At 34.7% G+C, this 15,660-nt stretch overlaps 1 protein-coding gene across 1 annotated transcript; it reads left to right on the top strand.

The window, feature by feature from the left end:
• Window positions 1–8,355: 8,355 nt before the first annotated feature.
• LOC106443945 (CLAVATA3/ESR (CLE)-related protein 41-like) lies at window positions 8,356–9,400 on the top strand. Its single transcript, XM_013885488.3, has one exon. The coding sequence runs from the start codon at window positions 8,771–8,773 to the stop codon at window positions 9,068–9,070; it is 300 nt and encodes a 99-aa protein (XP_013740942.1). The 5' UTR covers window positions 8,356–8,770; the 3' UTR covers window positions 9,071–9,400.
• Window positions 9,401–15,660: the final 6,260 nt, after the last annotated feature.

The following is a 15,660-nucleotide window of genomic DNA, read 5'->3' as shown; positions in this document are numbered from 1 at the left end:
AACATAATTAATATCTTTTTATTTAAAAACGAAATTAATAATCTCATCCCGCGCAAGGCGCGGGTTACTACCTAGTTATAACTTATTTGATATGATGTTTACTATTTGAGATTATGTATATAATATACTACTAACATTTTTGTGTTAGATTTGTGTACACATTAGTGTTATACACTTTTATTCTTATGTTATATACTTTTATTTTTAATACATTTAATTACACCTCGTATGTAAGCCATTCAAATAGCAAGTAAAATAATTTTTAAAGAATACAAGTTTTGAGAAGTTGTAGTCTTAGGATTACATTGTAGACTTACATATAAGGTAATGAAGTCAATAGTTTCTATGCAAATAATATTTTTTATATTTTTAGTTAAAGAGGATAAAGTCATAACAGAAGATGTATTTAGTTTAAAATCCTACAAAAAAATAGTTAGGTCCATGAAAATTTTTTGCGTTTTAATAAAAAAATGGATGTACATGAAAAGTGGAAAACTTTTACAATAAATCGAAGATCCATTACATTGTGAAAATAAAAATGGTAAAAGTAAAAAAAAAAAAAAAAAGATGATAAAGTAAAGATAAAAAAGCTTGTCTAAAAATGGGAGATGGCGATATGGGACCAATCTTTCAGCTCCTCATGCTTTTCGCTAAATGTTGAAGCAAAATATGACATATCGATATCACCCATATGGTGGTGTCCATAAAAACAACCTTTACATTTATACATTACACGCACGCTTGCTAATCTGCAATGTTTAACTTTATAACGTATACTTATATTCAATCCTTTACAATCAGTAAATGATAAATCTTTTGTTACAAACCACACGGGTGGTTGCCGGTTGGTAATGTGCGATTTCGTGTTCGATTTTACTCAGCACAAAGGCAAAAGTGCGTATCGCTTTTTCCACTTTTAGGCTTCGGCCTGAGTGTTCTATAGGTTTGCGGAAAACTCCTGTCAAAGGACAAACTCGGGTATGACCGGACGCCAGTGCTAATAAAAAAGAACCTATCCAGCTATCCTCCTCCATTATAGTGTTTTTCTTTTATGTATATTGTCATAGTATCTAATCTATTAAAAGTGAAGTACAAATTTGAATTAACCCATAATTTACTTTAATATTTACAACTCATGCCACTCCCTTTAATTAAAGATTTTCTAATTAAATATACAACATACGATTGGGCTCAAAATCTTTGCAAATGGGCTCAAAATTACTTGCGTTTGTTTAAATTCATTTGGGACAAACTTTTTTCGTGTTAATTAGTTCGTATGAACTGTATAACCAATCGTATATGTTTGGTTATCAAAACAATTATAAATCAAAGTGATCGGATTTATATCAAATGTATTTAATTCCTTGATCATGGCATTAGCTCATAAGTCATAATGGAATCATTTGCTAAACCAGCTAGACAATTCTTGCGTTCAAATTTTTAAAAGAACCATTATAATTTTCGTACAGTCACGCTGCAACCAATCTTCTTTATGATTAAAATATAATAATTCAATTGTTCACGTTATAACAAGCACCACGATAAATAAGGTTAAATAACCAATTTAAATCAACATCTATCCAGTTTAACATATTTTCGGATACTAATAACTTCATATTCAAATCGTGATTCTCTCACGTATATTTCGATCCTATTTAAAAACACATTGCTTTATAAATCTAAAATGTGATTACTACTATAAAATCTTACCATATAATTGGTCTAGAATATTTTAATCAAAATCAACTACTTTGCCAATATTATTTTTCCAAAATATATAGATCTTATGTGTATTTAACTCGTATAATGTCAACTTCTATTTAGTATATCTTATTAAAAAGAGATCAACTTTTCATGTACAAAATAAATAGTCCATTTATATTATATACAATAACTAAATTCAGAAATATTTATAATTTTGTACATGAATACTATGTATCTGACATAAAAATAATTTAAATTTCAAATAGTTTCTTAAATTTGTATTACTAATTGCATTATACTATACGAACTAAAAACACATTTAATACACATATTAAGATATAAAATAAATATGACTCAATAATTAATAAATATTTAGACATATATTTTTTGTCCAAAAATAAGTTCTCCATTAATAATATAGATATATAATTAGTAATTTTAACATTTTAAATATTAAGGTTTGAGTACCATATATAATTATCAATTAAACACAAAAAATAACTAATACCTGAATGTATTAGTAATACAAAAATGTAAGAGAACCGAGAACCGAATGGGTACCCAAATATCCAAAATACCATTTATATACATAAAATATTAGTTATATGTAGTATTAAAAATACCAAAAACTCTAAACATACTACTGATACACCGAACTATCCGACAAATCGAAATACTTGAATATTTTTTTTTATCTAAAGTATTTAAATTATTCCAATTATTCTAAATAACCAAATTACCTTAATAATTTTTTATCCAAAATATTATAGTTTATCCGAATAACCCGATATATATATCCAAAAACCTTCCAAAATTTTATTTTTACCCTGGATTATCCAAAATTAACCGAAAAAATCTGAACCGAATTGTAACCGAATTAGAAACCAAAATTTATTGGATAAAAGTCGATTCTTATAATTGTTACCCGAACCGACCCTGAACTGAAAGAACCGAAGAGGACCCTGAACCGAATTATATAGATAACCGAATGGTTCATATATCTCTAGAATCAAAAAAACTGAAAATCAAAATAATCAAAACGGAACGGAACAGAAAACCAAACCCACATGCCTAATACATTCAATGCGATAATTATCGAACAACGTTGACCACAAATTCTAAAGCACAATGATTACCTATCGTTTATGAGTATATAATGATTTTACAAGGCAAACACCCGCGCGGGCGCGCGGGTCATGATCTAGTTAGTATATTATTTACTTAAACTACGAAGTTAGATTATAATGGTCTAGAAATACTTCCTTTTGACTCTCAATAAAGTATGAAGATTTGGACTTTCTCACCAGCAACTGGCTCATGCGTCTACAACCACCGGGTTCTTCTCTCAGAGGTTATCCTCTTTTTTTTTTTTTTTGAGAAACCCTATCGGCTGATCCGGTCGATCCCGGGAGGAACACACTTAGTGCTACAAAGTGGACTAGTTACCACACTGCCTGATCCGAGTTTGGAATACATTCCGACTAATGCCAGGGGGTGAACCGATCATCATCTGTTACGATCCACCATGTAAACCACTTTAGACCAAAACTCAAGCCCAGACTGGCCAAGTAATGATTATTTAATTCCCAGGAGGAATCGAACCCAAGATTGATGTGGGTACACACCAAGCCCTAAGAAATACAATAGAACCATTTGAAAAAATGAAACTCGATCCCCTCATCAAAAGGATCATCCTTTTTTCCAAGTCTGTGTACAATGAACTATTTTTTTTTGCCAAATTGTAAATGTCATTAGTATAATGAAGTTTTGGTTACAACCGAAATGCAACCAGATTCTGCTTTACAGCCATTTTAAATCTTTGGAACTGCAAAAAGTATAAAAAAACCTCAAAGACACTAAGGAATTAACTCCAAGCTTGCCAACAATGGTGCACAATGAAGTTAATAAACATTATAGGACAAGATACATCAAAATTTAACTCCCATACCAAGCACTTCTTGACAGCTAAAATTAACCAAACCGTCAAGAGAATAGCTATAAGCAGGTTCAGTCAAGCACTCTGCCTCAAGCAGGCATGGGTTACTCAGGGAGTTCCAAGGTATGCCTCAAGCAGGCATGGGTTACTCAGGGAGTTCCAAGATAACAAAAGTAAAATTTTCAGGAAAGAATACATCACCTTCCCTAGATCCAAAGCATTCCCTAATACTCGATCAAAATTTTTAGGTGATAATAGTTTTTACATGCAAAAATAACATTGAATTTGTTCACCATTTTTTTAATTAATCCAAAATATATGGCGATGGTTTCCATAGTGTATAGTGAAATATTCGAAAATTAATAGATTTACTTTCACATTTGTTTTCTGTTTATATTTGGAGTTGTTAAGAGTGGTTTGGATTTGATTTGGAACTCTTTTAACTGTAAAAACTAATTTTTTATATTAAAAAGTCAAATGGTTTTACTGTATGTAGGAAATGCGAACACCAAATGGTGAGATACGTTCACTGTACACAGATTTTGATCACATCGAGCAAAAGACACAAATTTTGATAAAAAATCAAGAGAGATAGAGAAAAACTTTTCTCTCTAGTGTCTCTCCCTCCCCCATGCCTTCAGAACCCTAGTTTCACAGCCGCCTTGCTCTCGATTCCGGTGACTGGAAGCTCTCCAGCTCCGGTCGCCACCCATGCCCTTCTGTTCTCTAGCCTTTCCCTTAACCCTCGTCTTACCCTCCTCTTCTTTGTGTGGTGCCTCTAGATTTTCATGGGAATGCATTGAATCTAATCGAGGGCTGCATGAGTGTGTGGTCTTTCTGGAGCACCTGCGAGGAGTAGAGTTCATCAAGGAGCTTAAGGAGCCTTCGATTTCCGGTCTCTGCTTTTCAATCGAAGCAGATCTGGGTCAGATCTGATCTCGCCTTTGCCGGAATGGATGGTGAAGCGTCGCTGCCTCCTCCTCCTCTCAACGGCACCGGCTTGTACCCATGTGTCTAGCTGGACTCATTCTCAAGGTCTCGTCAGAGGTTCTCTTCTCCAGTTGGAGTAAAGGCGGTGCCAAGGGTCACCGTTCCGAGGACCTCTGTTTCTTAGGTCATGAGACGTCAACCATTGCATGCTTTCGGTGATTGATTGGATTCAACTTGCTGCTCTCGATGTCGACTCCTTGGATTTCGAAGACAACCCATCTGACGATATCTCCTGCTCTCAAGGTGAAGCCTTCTCTTGTCGGTAATGCGCTTGTTTTCAAGGAGCTTCACTCTCCTTCCGTGCTTCATTTTCCATCTTCCAAGCTCCAGCAGATAACTTCCTTGTCTCCTTGATGTTTCCGCTCCATCCTTTGTGTCGCGTAGCCAGATAGGGAGCTGCATTGACCGTATGTGCTTGACCGTAACTTATGCCTTTCATTTCCAGCAGCGTTTACTCAGGTTTTCAGTTTGGTCTTCTGCTGTGTTAGCTTGGGCTCGTTTGTTAGCTTCTTCCTCCTCTTGTGGAGCTCCGGAGCGAAGAAGGATAGAGAACAGTGGAGTAAAGTAGTATGGGTTACTCAGGGAGTTCCAAGGTATGCCTTCATCACTTGGCTTGCTATGAAGGATCGGTTATCAACTGGAAATAGGATGAGGCAGTGGGGAGTAGTACATGGATGTGAGTTATGTGGAGAAAGGGATGAAACCAGAGATCACTTGTTTTTTGCATGTCCATACTCTTACACGGTCTGGGAAGCACTAGCAAAAGGTCTCATGAGTCGTGGGATAAATCCGGATTGGCACTGGACAGTTCAGTATTTGATTGGTATGCATCAAATTATGGATTCTGTGTTGGCTAAATTGTTGTCCACCATTTATCACATTTGGAGAGAGCGGAATGGAAGAAGACATCAGCAGCCTCGAACGACAGTAGAGCAAATGAAGAGAAGAGTTGAAAAGGCAGTCAGGACCAGAATTTTTTCGTTTAAGTATACACATGAGCACAAGTTTGCAGGAATGCTTCAAAGGTGGTTTCTTCAAACGATGTAGTTCATAGGAGCTTCAAATCTGATTTCTTAGTTTGGAGGTTGGTTGTAAATAACAATCATTTTTTGACAGTTCAATAAATTTAAAATTTCATCAAAAAAAAAAAAAACAAACAGAAAGGAGGCCTCAAATGACAAAAATGACCACGACGTACAATTGTTCTCGTTGGTCTCATTCCGAGAAAGCGATGGACCCAAGCAATCCACATATTGGAGATATGCACAGTCTCTTTGTGATCCTCTGTGTATAGAGAAACATTACAACTTCTTTTTGTACCTACATATCATTATTATGATGATTCTTAAATCATTAGAAAAATGAGCCGGTCCATCTAATTATATAATAATTTTTTTGTTTAACTAACCATAAATTTATTATTAATTTTTTTTATTATTTTCTTTAATAAAAATTGCAGAATTGCCAAAACATGGCTAAAGTATATATGCCAATTAATGATTTTGAATAATAATTTTTTTATTAAAATTAGTTTATTTTCTATCATATTTTGTTAATTTTAAACTATTAAAATAAATTGAACAACCACGTTAACCATATTATAAAAAATTAGATTTTTCTGTATATGTTATATTTTGAATTTTTAAAAACGACAATAAATTATTAAAATTGTTAAAAGTCTCACATTCAAATTTTTTGATCCATGGTTTAAAATTTTGTTATGAAAAAATACAAATGATTACAAAATCATATAAGTTTTTTTTGTCATCATATAAGTAAAAAGTCTAATTTAATTAATTATTAAGATTAAAACATATATATATATATATATACATATATATCTTTAAATTAAACTATATACCATATAAAATACATAAATATTTTAATTTCTAATTTACTTTGAACAATTTTTTTGATTAAAGCTTTGAACAAACATTGACATTTAATTTTTTAAAATTATAAATTACTAAAACTATTAATCCCACAATAAAAATTTTGTTATCATTAATTTAAAGTATTTTCTATAAAAGATACAAATGATTAAAAAAATCATATGAGCAAAGCATCATTTAATAGATATTAATATTAAAAATATATTATGTATATTAATATCATTTAATTTAATTATATATCCTATCAAATAAAAAACTATTATTTGGATTAATAAAATTGATTTATTTGTTCACACTAATTTAATTATATATGTAATAGTTACTAACTTATAATTATTTAATATATATTTATTATTTCATATTTATAATATGTACGAACATATAATACATAAAATAATTTATATATATAATGTTCATTATGCGCAAAGGAAGTTCTTAATCTAGTCAAATATTATTCTTTGTTAGTAAAATTTAATCGAATATATCTTTGTTGTTAAAAATCTAGTCGAATATTATATGTGTTTTTAATGATAGAACGGAGAAAAATATCGCTGGATCTCTTCTCCCATACACCAACGCCACCGCCCACCGGCCTTATTTGCGTGTATACTCTTTTTCTTCTTGTGATATGTTTTTATATAGGTAATATATAAAATACACTTTTACCAAAAAAAAAAATGCGCTATGCATAGCTATGCAGTATGAACGTCGTTATTCGAAACATCATGCAAGAAGTCGTTGGCTAATTAGTAATTAGAACATGGAGAGATTCTCATGAAAAACCTAAAGAATACTTTATCAAATATCTATCTCATTTAATTATTAGAAAGCTCATTTAGAAGTATTTTAGTTAACATATTTAAGTGGATCTCAACATTTTAAATTTTCATTCAGTACAAAATATATATATTTTTGTCTTTCTTTAATTTTGACATATATATATATATATATATATATATATATATATATATGTGTGTGTGTGTGAGAGAGAGAGAGAGATGTCCTACATAATAGAAATACTCTTCTAGCTAGATCTGCTTTTTATCTTCCATGATAATCGTCGTCGTCTAACAAAAATCTTTCACTACATGGTGTACCAAATTATATTAGGTGTTACTTCTATATTACAAATTTGCCATTTAAACCAATAATAATTTGAATCCAAATTTTGGAGGTTTTTCTCCAAAATTTGTTTTCTCGTTTTCTTCTAATTGTGTCAATTCGTTAGATCATACCTGTCTATTAGTCTATACACAATTGTATCATGTCTTGTATCTATATCGTGATGCTGCTGTACCAAAGTAATATCGGGGATTACGTTCAAATTTTCATAATCTTCTTAAAAATTTAATTAAGCCAAAAGTTCAATTTTTCCTATATCGCTTTCCTCACTTCAGTATGTTGATTTCATTGACATTATATTATTGTACAGAAGACATATTCGTAGTTTGAAAATAAATATCATATTAGGTTATATATATAATTTGACTTCCACACAAAATAAGGAAATGATTAATGCATAATTTATGAAAAATGCTTAATTTAATCATAAATATGCATTTTCTCGTTGACTAGTACTGATACACGTTGGTATACAATTGGTGTTTGGTCAAGTTAGTCAAAAAATATTTTTTTTTTTAAAATAGACAGTAAAAAGAAATGGAAAAACTAGAAGAAAAGTAAGCAAGAACCTTGCTTCCTTCCACCTCTTCTCCTTTCATATATGTTATCACCTTTTCCTTTTGCCTAAGCTTTTAAGATTCGTTGCTAATCGCTTAATGACTCAATTACCATTACACGCTTTGTCCTCTTTCATGTGATTTCTCGTTCTGCAGTGGCATGCCTACCGACAATTTTAAGTCTTTTCAGGGGCTTAATAGTAATATATGCGAGAGAGAAATCAGAATAACTCTGTCTCGCGTTATTCAAACCCTAGTTTGAATTCACCTTATATGTCCATTCTTTCCTGCGCTGCTTGCACAAAGGGCGATTTGGTAATCTCATACCTCGTGATCGTTCTGCATACAACTTTGGGTTTTACTTTATTAATAAAATGCAAGAGTGTGTGAAAATATGAAAATCTCTCTCTGATTTTCCTCTTTCTCAGTTTTCTTCATCTTCTTTATTTTCTTCTCTGCTTTCTGCTTTCTCGCGTCTCTGACCAGCTCCCGAGTTGTTCGTTTCTGGTTAATGGATATTGAACCCTCTAGTGATCTTGGGGGGTGGGTTATTTCATTTTCTAAATTGCATGGCAACATCAAATGACCAAACCAATACTATATCATCACATTCTCATACTCTTCTTCTTTTAATCATATTCTTATCTTTGATTCTCTTCATCAACCTTGCAATCCCCATGACTCATCATCGGTCCACATCTATGGTTGCTCCCTTCAAGAGGGTTCTTCTCGAACCTTCTGTTCCAGCTTCATCAACAATGGATCTGCATCCAAAGGGTCGCACACGTTGCAGCCATACTTCTAGAAGGAGAGAGTTTGCAAATGATGCTCATGAAGTTCCTAGTGGTCCAAACCCTATTTCCAACTAGGTGAGTTGGAGTATCTGGTTTTACCCGTGAGTTTGAAGGATAAGTGATTATAGATCTATATAATAACATATGGGTGAAGCTTCTCATCGATGGAGACTGGAGAAAAACTTAATTGTCATGAATTTAGAATATATCTTTGGATCACTTTGGTACCGTTCATTTCCTTCTTAAATCTTTTGTCCATATATTGCTCTGGTACCATGTTTTAAGTTTTGATTAGAGTTGTTAAGAAGAGATACTATTATTCGTTAATCGTTTACATGTGTATGTAGCCCACCTATGTTTTTCCTTCACAAACTAGTAGGAGCATATAGATCCTTGATCATTAAATCTCTTTCTTTTTTTCTTCTCTTTCCACCATACAAAACGGTCTCTTTTCTAAATATCATTCTGAAAATAATATGAAAACTAGGTTAACCCCGCGCCTTGCGCGAGATGAATATTATATATAAATTACTTTGATGTATTATATGATTTTTTACATATTATGAAATAATAAATGTATATTGAATAATTGAAAATTTAGTAAATATTACGTATATAATAAAATGCAAATACATAAATAAATTTTATTAATCCAGACAAACATTTTTTTCTATTTTATATGGTACACATACTACAAGAAAACATATTTTTTACGAGAACAATATTCCTTGTTAATTCGTCGTAAAATGGGTGTTACGACGAATAAACATCGAAAACCGTTTCGTTGTTAAACGTCCGTCGTAATGGAGGTTTCGTCGTAAAGACGTGGTAACGTTTACGAGGAAATTTTTCCTCGTAAAATGGATGGAAACATTTCGTCGTAAACGAGACGTAATACTTCGTTGTAAAGTACTCATATTATTTCGATGTAAACTCCATGTAATCTTTACGAGGATTTTACAATGATGCCCATGTAAGCTCCACGTAAACCTTACGACAATGTTACGAGGATTTCGTTGTAAAATCCATGTAAAGTTTACAACGAATTTACATAGTTTCTTACCATTTAATATTAAATTAAAACAAAAATATTATTTAATATTCGAAATTTTAAAAATTTTAAATATAAAATGAAATATGAAAATCAAAACATATATTTAAAAAATATTTAAAAGTCATAACATAATATTTAAATTCATAATACAAAAGGAAAAAATAAAAAAGCTACTACATATTATCGAAGTAGTCGGTGGCGGTCACTCGGTTGAGAACGGTCTGGATCGGCATCTTCAGGATTCCGTATTGGCATCCCAAGAGCTGCTCGCCTCTCATTTAGTGCTCTCTGCAAAGTCCGATTTTCCACCGCCATCACGTCCAGCAGATCTTCAAGAGAGTCTAAACGATCCTGCTGCCTATCCATCCGAGCTCTCATTTAAGAGTTCTCTTCATCCCGTCTCGAAGCGTATGACAAAGTTGCCTTAGAAACTTCGTTAACAGAACCTATGCCCACTCTCCGTCCCTTCTCTCTAGGAGCCACCTATAAAAACATATTAATATAGTTAAAATTTATTAAATAGTTAAATTTATTTAAATAAAATTATAAAGTTTTACCTCTTCGAAGATCCTGTCGACCTCTTCGGTCGTCAGTTTGACGGGTAATCCATCGGGAGACTGCTGAGTTAATTGCATCTCCCGCTCTTCAACCCGAGAATCCACTGCGTTGAAGAGTTTCTCGGATGTCGGATCCACAAAAATCCCGTCTGATGTGGCGTGAGTCATCTTGAATAGATCAGACAGAGATGGTAAGACTCCCGTCTTCTCATACTACAAAAAAAAATAAATTAAATTAAATAATGAAATTAAAATTAATTAAAGAATTCAAAATAAATATTAGAAACAAACTTACAGCTTCTAGACGGATTCCGGCGTGAGGCTTTTGTCCGGTTCTGTGAACCATGGGCAAATGACCATCTTTGTCCTTCGTTCTTCGGGAAGCGGAGCATGAGTTCACCTTACGGATCGAAGAGGGTAGCTTCCAAAAGGCGATGAGATTATCCCATACATCCTTCGTGAGCTCGGTGGGCTTTCCCTCATAACCGTAGATCTCCCACTTGTCCTTCCAATCGGAGACAGTGTTGCAAAGGCGTGTCTTTACCTTTGCAATGAATTCCCTCTTCACCCTCTCTGTGATTCCCAAAGACCAGTGCCACCTTTGCTGAAACAAACAAATTTTTAAAAGAATTAAATTAAATATTTTTTAAAAAAATTACCGCAAAACATTTAAACCAAGTCGTCTTAAGGTGGTCTGGAATCTTGCTCCAATTCGGGTAGGCTCCGTCGTAGTAGCCCTTGATCGTCTCCGACACGCTCCAGCCAACACGGTTGTTGGCCTCAAACCTGAAAAGAGAACCTAATTGTTAGAAAAAAAAATTTTAAAATTTAATGTACTAAAAGATAATAAAAATACCAATAAGTTCCCGGTGGTCTATCGGGATCCAGAACATCCAATCCCTCTCGTCCAGGCTGGGCTAGCAATTCCTCCACTGTATATCTCGCGTATGGAGCAGATGGAGGCACATGCAAATCTGGATGAACTGCACCTGCTGGGACAGGCTGAGGTGCAGCGGCTGGAGGAGGAGGAGGTGGAGGCAGATGAGGTGGACGCATATGAGGTGCATGAGGAGGAGGACTCCAAGAAACTCTCTGGGATGTCTGAGAGTCCGGAACTACCTCGGAAGATGATGGACCGGAAGAAGATGCCCCGATGCCATTATGATGGACCGGAAGAAGATGATGGACCGAAAGAAGATGTCCCGATACCATCATGAAACGAAGTTACCAGGCCCACGTGTTTCCATTTACGAAGAAATTACCAGGCCCGCGTTTTTTCATTTACGACGAATTTATCAGGCCTGTGTTTTTAAATTTACGACGAATTTACGTGGAACATGTTTACGACGAATTTACGTTGACTAGGTTACGACGAATTTACCAGGCCCGTGTTTTTGTTTATGACGACTTTACGTGGGCCATGTTTAGAACGAATTTACGTTGACCAGGTTACGACGAATTTACCAGGCCCGTGTTTTGTTTACGACGAATTTACAAGTCTTAACCCTAAACCCCGAAACCAGAAAACCTAAACCCCAAAGTTACTTATCTTATAACATCATCTCTTCTTCTTTATATCTTCTTCCTCTTTATCCAACTTGAACCCTAAACTCCAAATTATTATTATTATTTTTTTTAAAAACATATTATATAAACACAACTTTTTGATACACATACATTAAAATGAGAAAATGAAAAAGAAAAACAACATTTGTTACATAGATTACGTCATTCTGAATCGTTTTCGTTCTCATCAAGATCAGTACAATGATCATCGTCGCTTCCATCGAACTCGTCTTCACGTGCTTCATCTGTCACATCTTCGGGAAGATCTTCATATTTTTGGTTTCCGGATCGATCAGAAGGATTTCATTAAGTTGTTGATCAGGTACATCAACTTCATTGATAGCGTCTTCTTCTTGCAAAGGTGGTTCTTCTCTAGCAACAATTCATCCACGAGGTGTAATTTTTATAACAGCTAACCAGTTTATCCCAGAACTGCGAAGGCGAGGGTATGGAAGGAAGCTAACTTGCTCGGCTTGAGAAGCTAGGATGAAAGGCTAGAACTTGTTGTATCTTCTCCGAGAATTGACATCCATAACACCAAATTTGTTAATCCGAACACCTCGGTTCACAACGGGGTCGAACCATTCACATTTGAAGAGGACGCATTTTAGCTTCAATAATCCCAGAAATTCGACTTCAATAATCTCCAGCAAGATCCCATAAAAATCTGTTTCGCCTTTCACACATATTCCGTAGTTACTTGTTGCCCGATGTCTCCCATACTCGTATGTGTGAAAGGTAAAACCTCGTGTGAAATACATAGGTGATGTGGTGACCTTTGCTACTGGACCTTGGACCAAATTGTGAAACCATTCAGGGTAATATGGATCGTCATACTCAACCTACAAAAAGCATAACCGTTAAAATTATCTTATAGCATCAATGCTAAAATGAGATATATATATACCTGTGATTTTAACCACTTGACAAAGTGCTAATCTTTCTGTGCGTCAACCTCAGTTGAGGATATTCCTGGTATTGCTTCTTCAACTTGAGAATCAAACATGCTGCAAATAAAATGAATGCATTAGAGCATCTATAATTAACATTTTTTATATAATTAACATTCACAAGAATATTTACCTCTCAAAGGAACGGATTATTGCATCCTCGCAGTTGAGCAAAATATAAGTGTGAGCACTATGCTTATCTTCTTCACATGACCACCATACTTCTTTCAATTTACTACCAAACCGTCCAATTTGACAGAAAATGTCAGGAACACTATCAACTGCATATGATGTCGGTACTCTTCCATCATCATATCTTCTAGGAACTCTTTTTCTTGTACGAACAGTTGGAGCATAGTAGTATGATGTGAAGTTAGATGTTTCTGCTGTCAAACTCCCTGCAACTATTGAACCTTCGAGCTTTGCAAGATTTCTTGGTTTTCCCTTCAAATGTTTCATGGAAAGCTCAAACGGATACATCCATCCGTTGTGAACAGGTCCACGAAGCAATGCTTCATACGGGAGGTGGATAACTAGATGCTCCATGACGTCAAAAAATGATGGTGGAAATATCTTCTCCAGATTGCACAATATGATCGAAATGTTCTCATGAAGTTGTTCGATGACTTCTTCCTTGAATGTACGTGTGCTAAGATCTCTGAAGAATGCTCCGATGGCTGTATATTGCTAAAGTAACCCAATTAATAACATTTCATAACATATGTACATATATTATAAATAAATATTTACCTGCAATTGCTTCATGTACATTTGTTGGAAGGAGCTCGACAAAAGCAATTGGACGTAGTCGTTGCATAAACACATGACAATCATGACTCTTGATTCCTGAGAACTTTTGACCTCGTTCAACACATCTTGACATATTAGAAACAAAACCATCAGGGAAATTAACTTCTGATGCAACCCAGTCAAACAAAGTTGTTTTAGCTTCTGATGACAACCGAAAGATAAGGAACATGAACGTTGCCATTGCTCTTGATATGTAACTCACTTCTTGAGAAAATATCCGGTAAGTTCATCCTTGACCTCTTGCTATCTTTTGTCTTCCCATGGACGTTCAGTATTGTATTCATGATGTTGTCAAAAAAGTTCTTCTCTATATGCATCACATCCAGGTTGTAACGTAAAAGAAGATCCTTCCAGTAAGGCAGCTCCCAAAATATACTCTTCTTATGCCAATTGTGCGCCACACCATACCCATCATGCATATTTCCAGGAACATGCCAGTTTCCTCCACACTTAATTGTTTCCTGAGCTCCGTAATAATCAATGTCCGCTTCGATCTGTTGGCCAGTGAGATATGGAGGAGGACTGTGTCTAACAACTCTTTTGTACCTAAACAATGTCTTATTTCTTCTGTACGGATGAGAAATGGGGAGAAAGCGATGGTGACAATCAAACCAACAACTCTTCCTACCATTCTTCAGTTGAAAAGCATCCGTCGATCCAAGACAATATGGACAAGATAATCTTCCATGTGTTGTCCAACCAGACAACATTCCATAAGCAGGAAAGTCACTTATCGTCCACAGCAGAACTGCTCGCATCGTAAAATTGTTTTTCAACGAACAATAATACGCCCTCACCCCGTCTGACCACAACTCCTTTAGCTCTTGTATCAATGGTTAAAAAAAAACATCTAGCGACCGTTTTGGATGCTTCGGTCCATGGATTAATATGGTTAAGAATAGAAATTCTTGTTCCAAGCACATTTCCGGCGGCAGATTGTACGGCGTAAGAATGACTAGCCACAAAGAATATTGTCTCCCAGACATTCCGAATGGACTAAATCCATCGGTGCATAACCCAAGATAGACATTCCGAATATTTTTACTGAAATCTGGGTGTACCTTGTTGAAATGTTTCCACGCTCTTGCATCTGATGGATGAGCGACCTCACCATCCCTCTGGACATGTTCGGCATGCCACCTCATCGATGCAGCAGTCCTCTCAGATTGATATAACCTTTTCAACCTATCTGTAATTGGTAGGTACCACATCTTTTGGTACGGTACCCTATTCCTCCCACGTCCTTGCGGTTTGAATCGTGGTTTCTTGCAGAATCGACACTCTTCTAGCTTTTCATCATCTTTCCAGTAGATCATGCAGTTGTCGATGCAAACATCTATCATCTCCGAAGGCAACCCAAGACTATAAACCAATTTCTGAATCTCATAATAAGATTCAGCAGACACGTTGTCTTCTGGCAAATACTCTTTAAACAACTCCGCCCATGCATCCATGCAATTTTCAGGTAAATTATGATCCGTTTTAATATTCATCATCCCAGCTGCTAGAGACAATTTAGAGAGACCTTCTCTACAACTAGTGTAGATTGGTTGATTTGCAGCATCTAGCATTTCATAAAACCTTTTTGCATCCAAATTAGGTTCTTCTACATTTCCAGTTTCATCAGCTATTGTTGTAGTTGTTTCTAAAAATGCATCAGTAATCATGTCTTGAACCCTATCATGATCTACCATATGCTCCTCTTGATGGTAATTATATTCATTATGC

The sequence above is a fragment of the Brassica napus genome, chromosome C7 (genome assembly GCF_020379485.1).
Source record: "Brassica napus cultivar Da-Ae chromosome C7, Da-Ae, whole genome shotgun sequence".
NCBI classification, from domain to species: Eukaryota; Viridiplantae; Streptophyta; class Magnoliopsida; order Brassicales; family Brassicaceae; genus Brassica; species Brassica napus.
The sequence above is the reverse complement of the archived record's forward strand: the minus strand, read 5'-3'. Positions and strand labels throughout refer to the sequence as shown.

Excerpts from the sequence above, each read along its gene's own strand:
- LOC106443945 (XM_013885488.3), top strand. The coding sequence starts at position 8,771 with ATGGCAACATCAAATGACCAAACCAATACTATATCATCACATTCTCAT.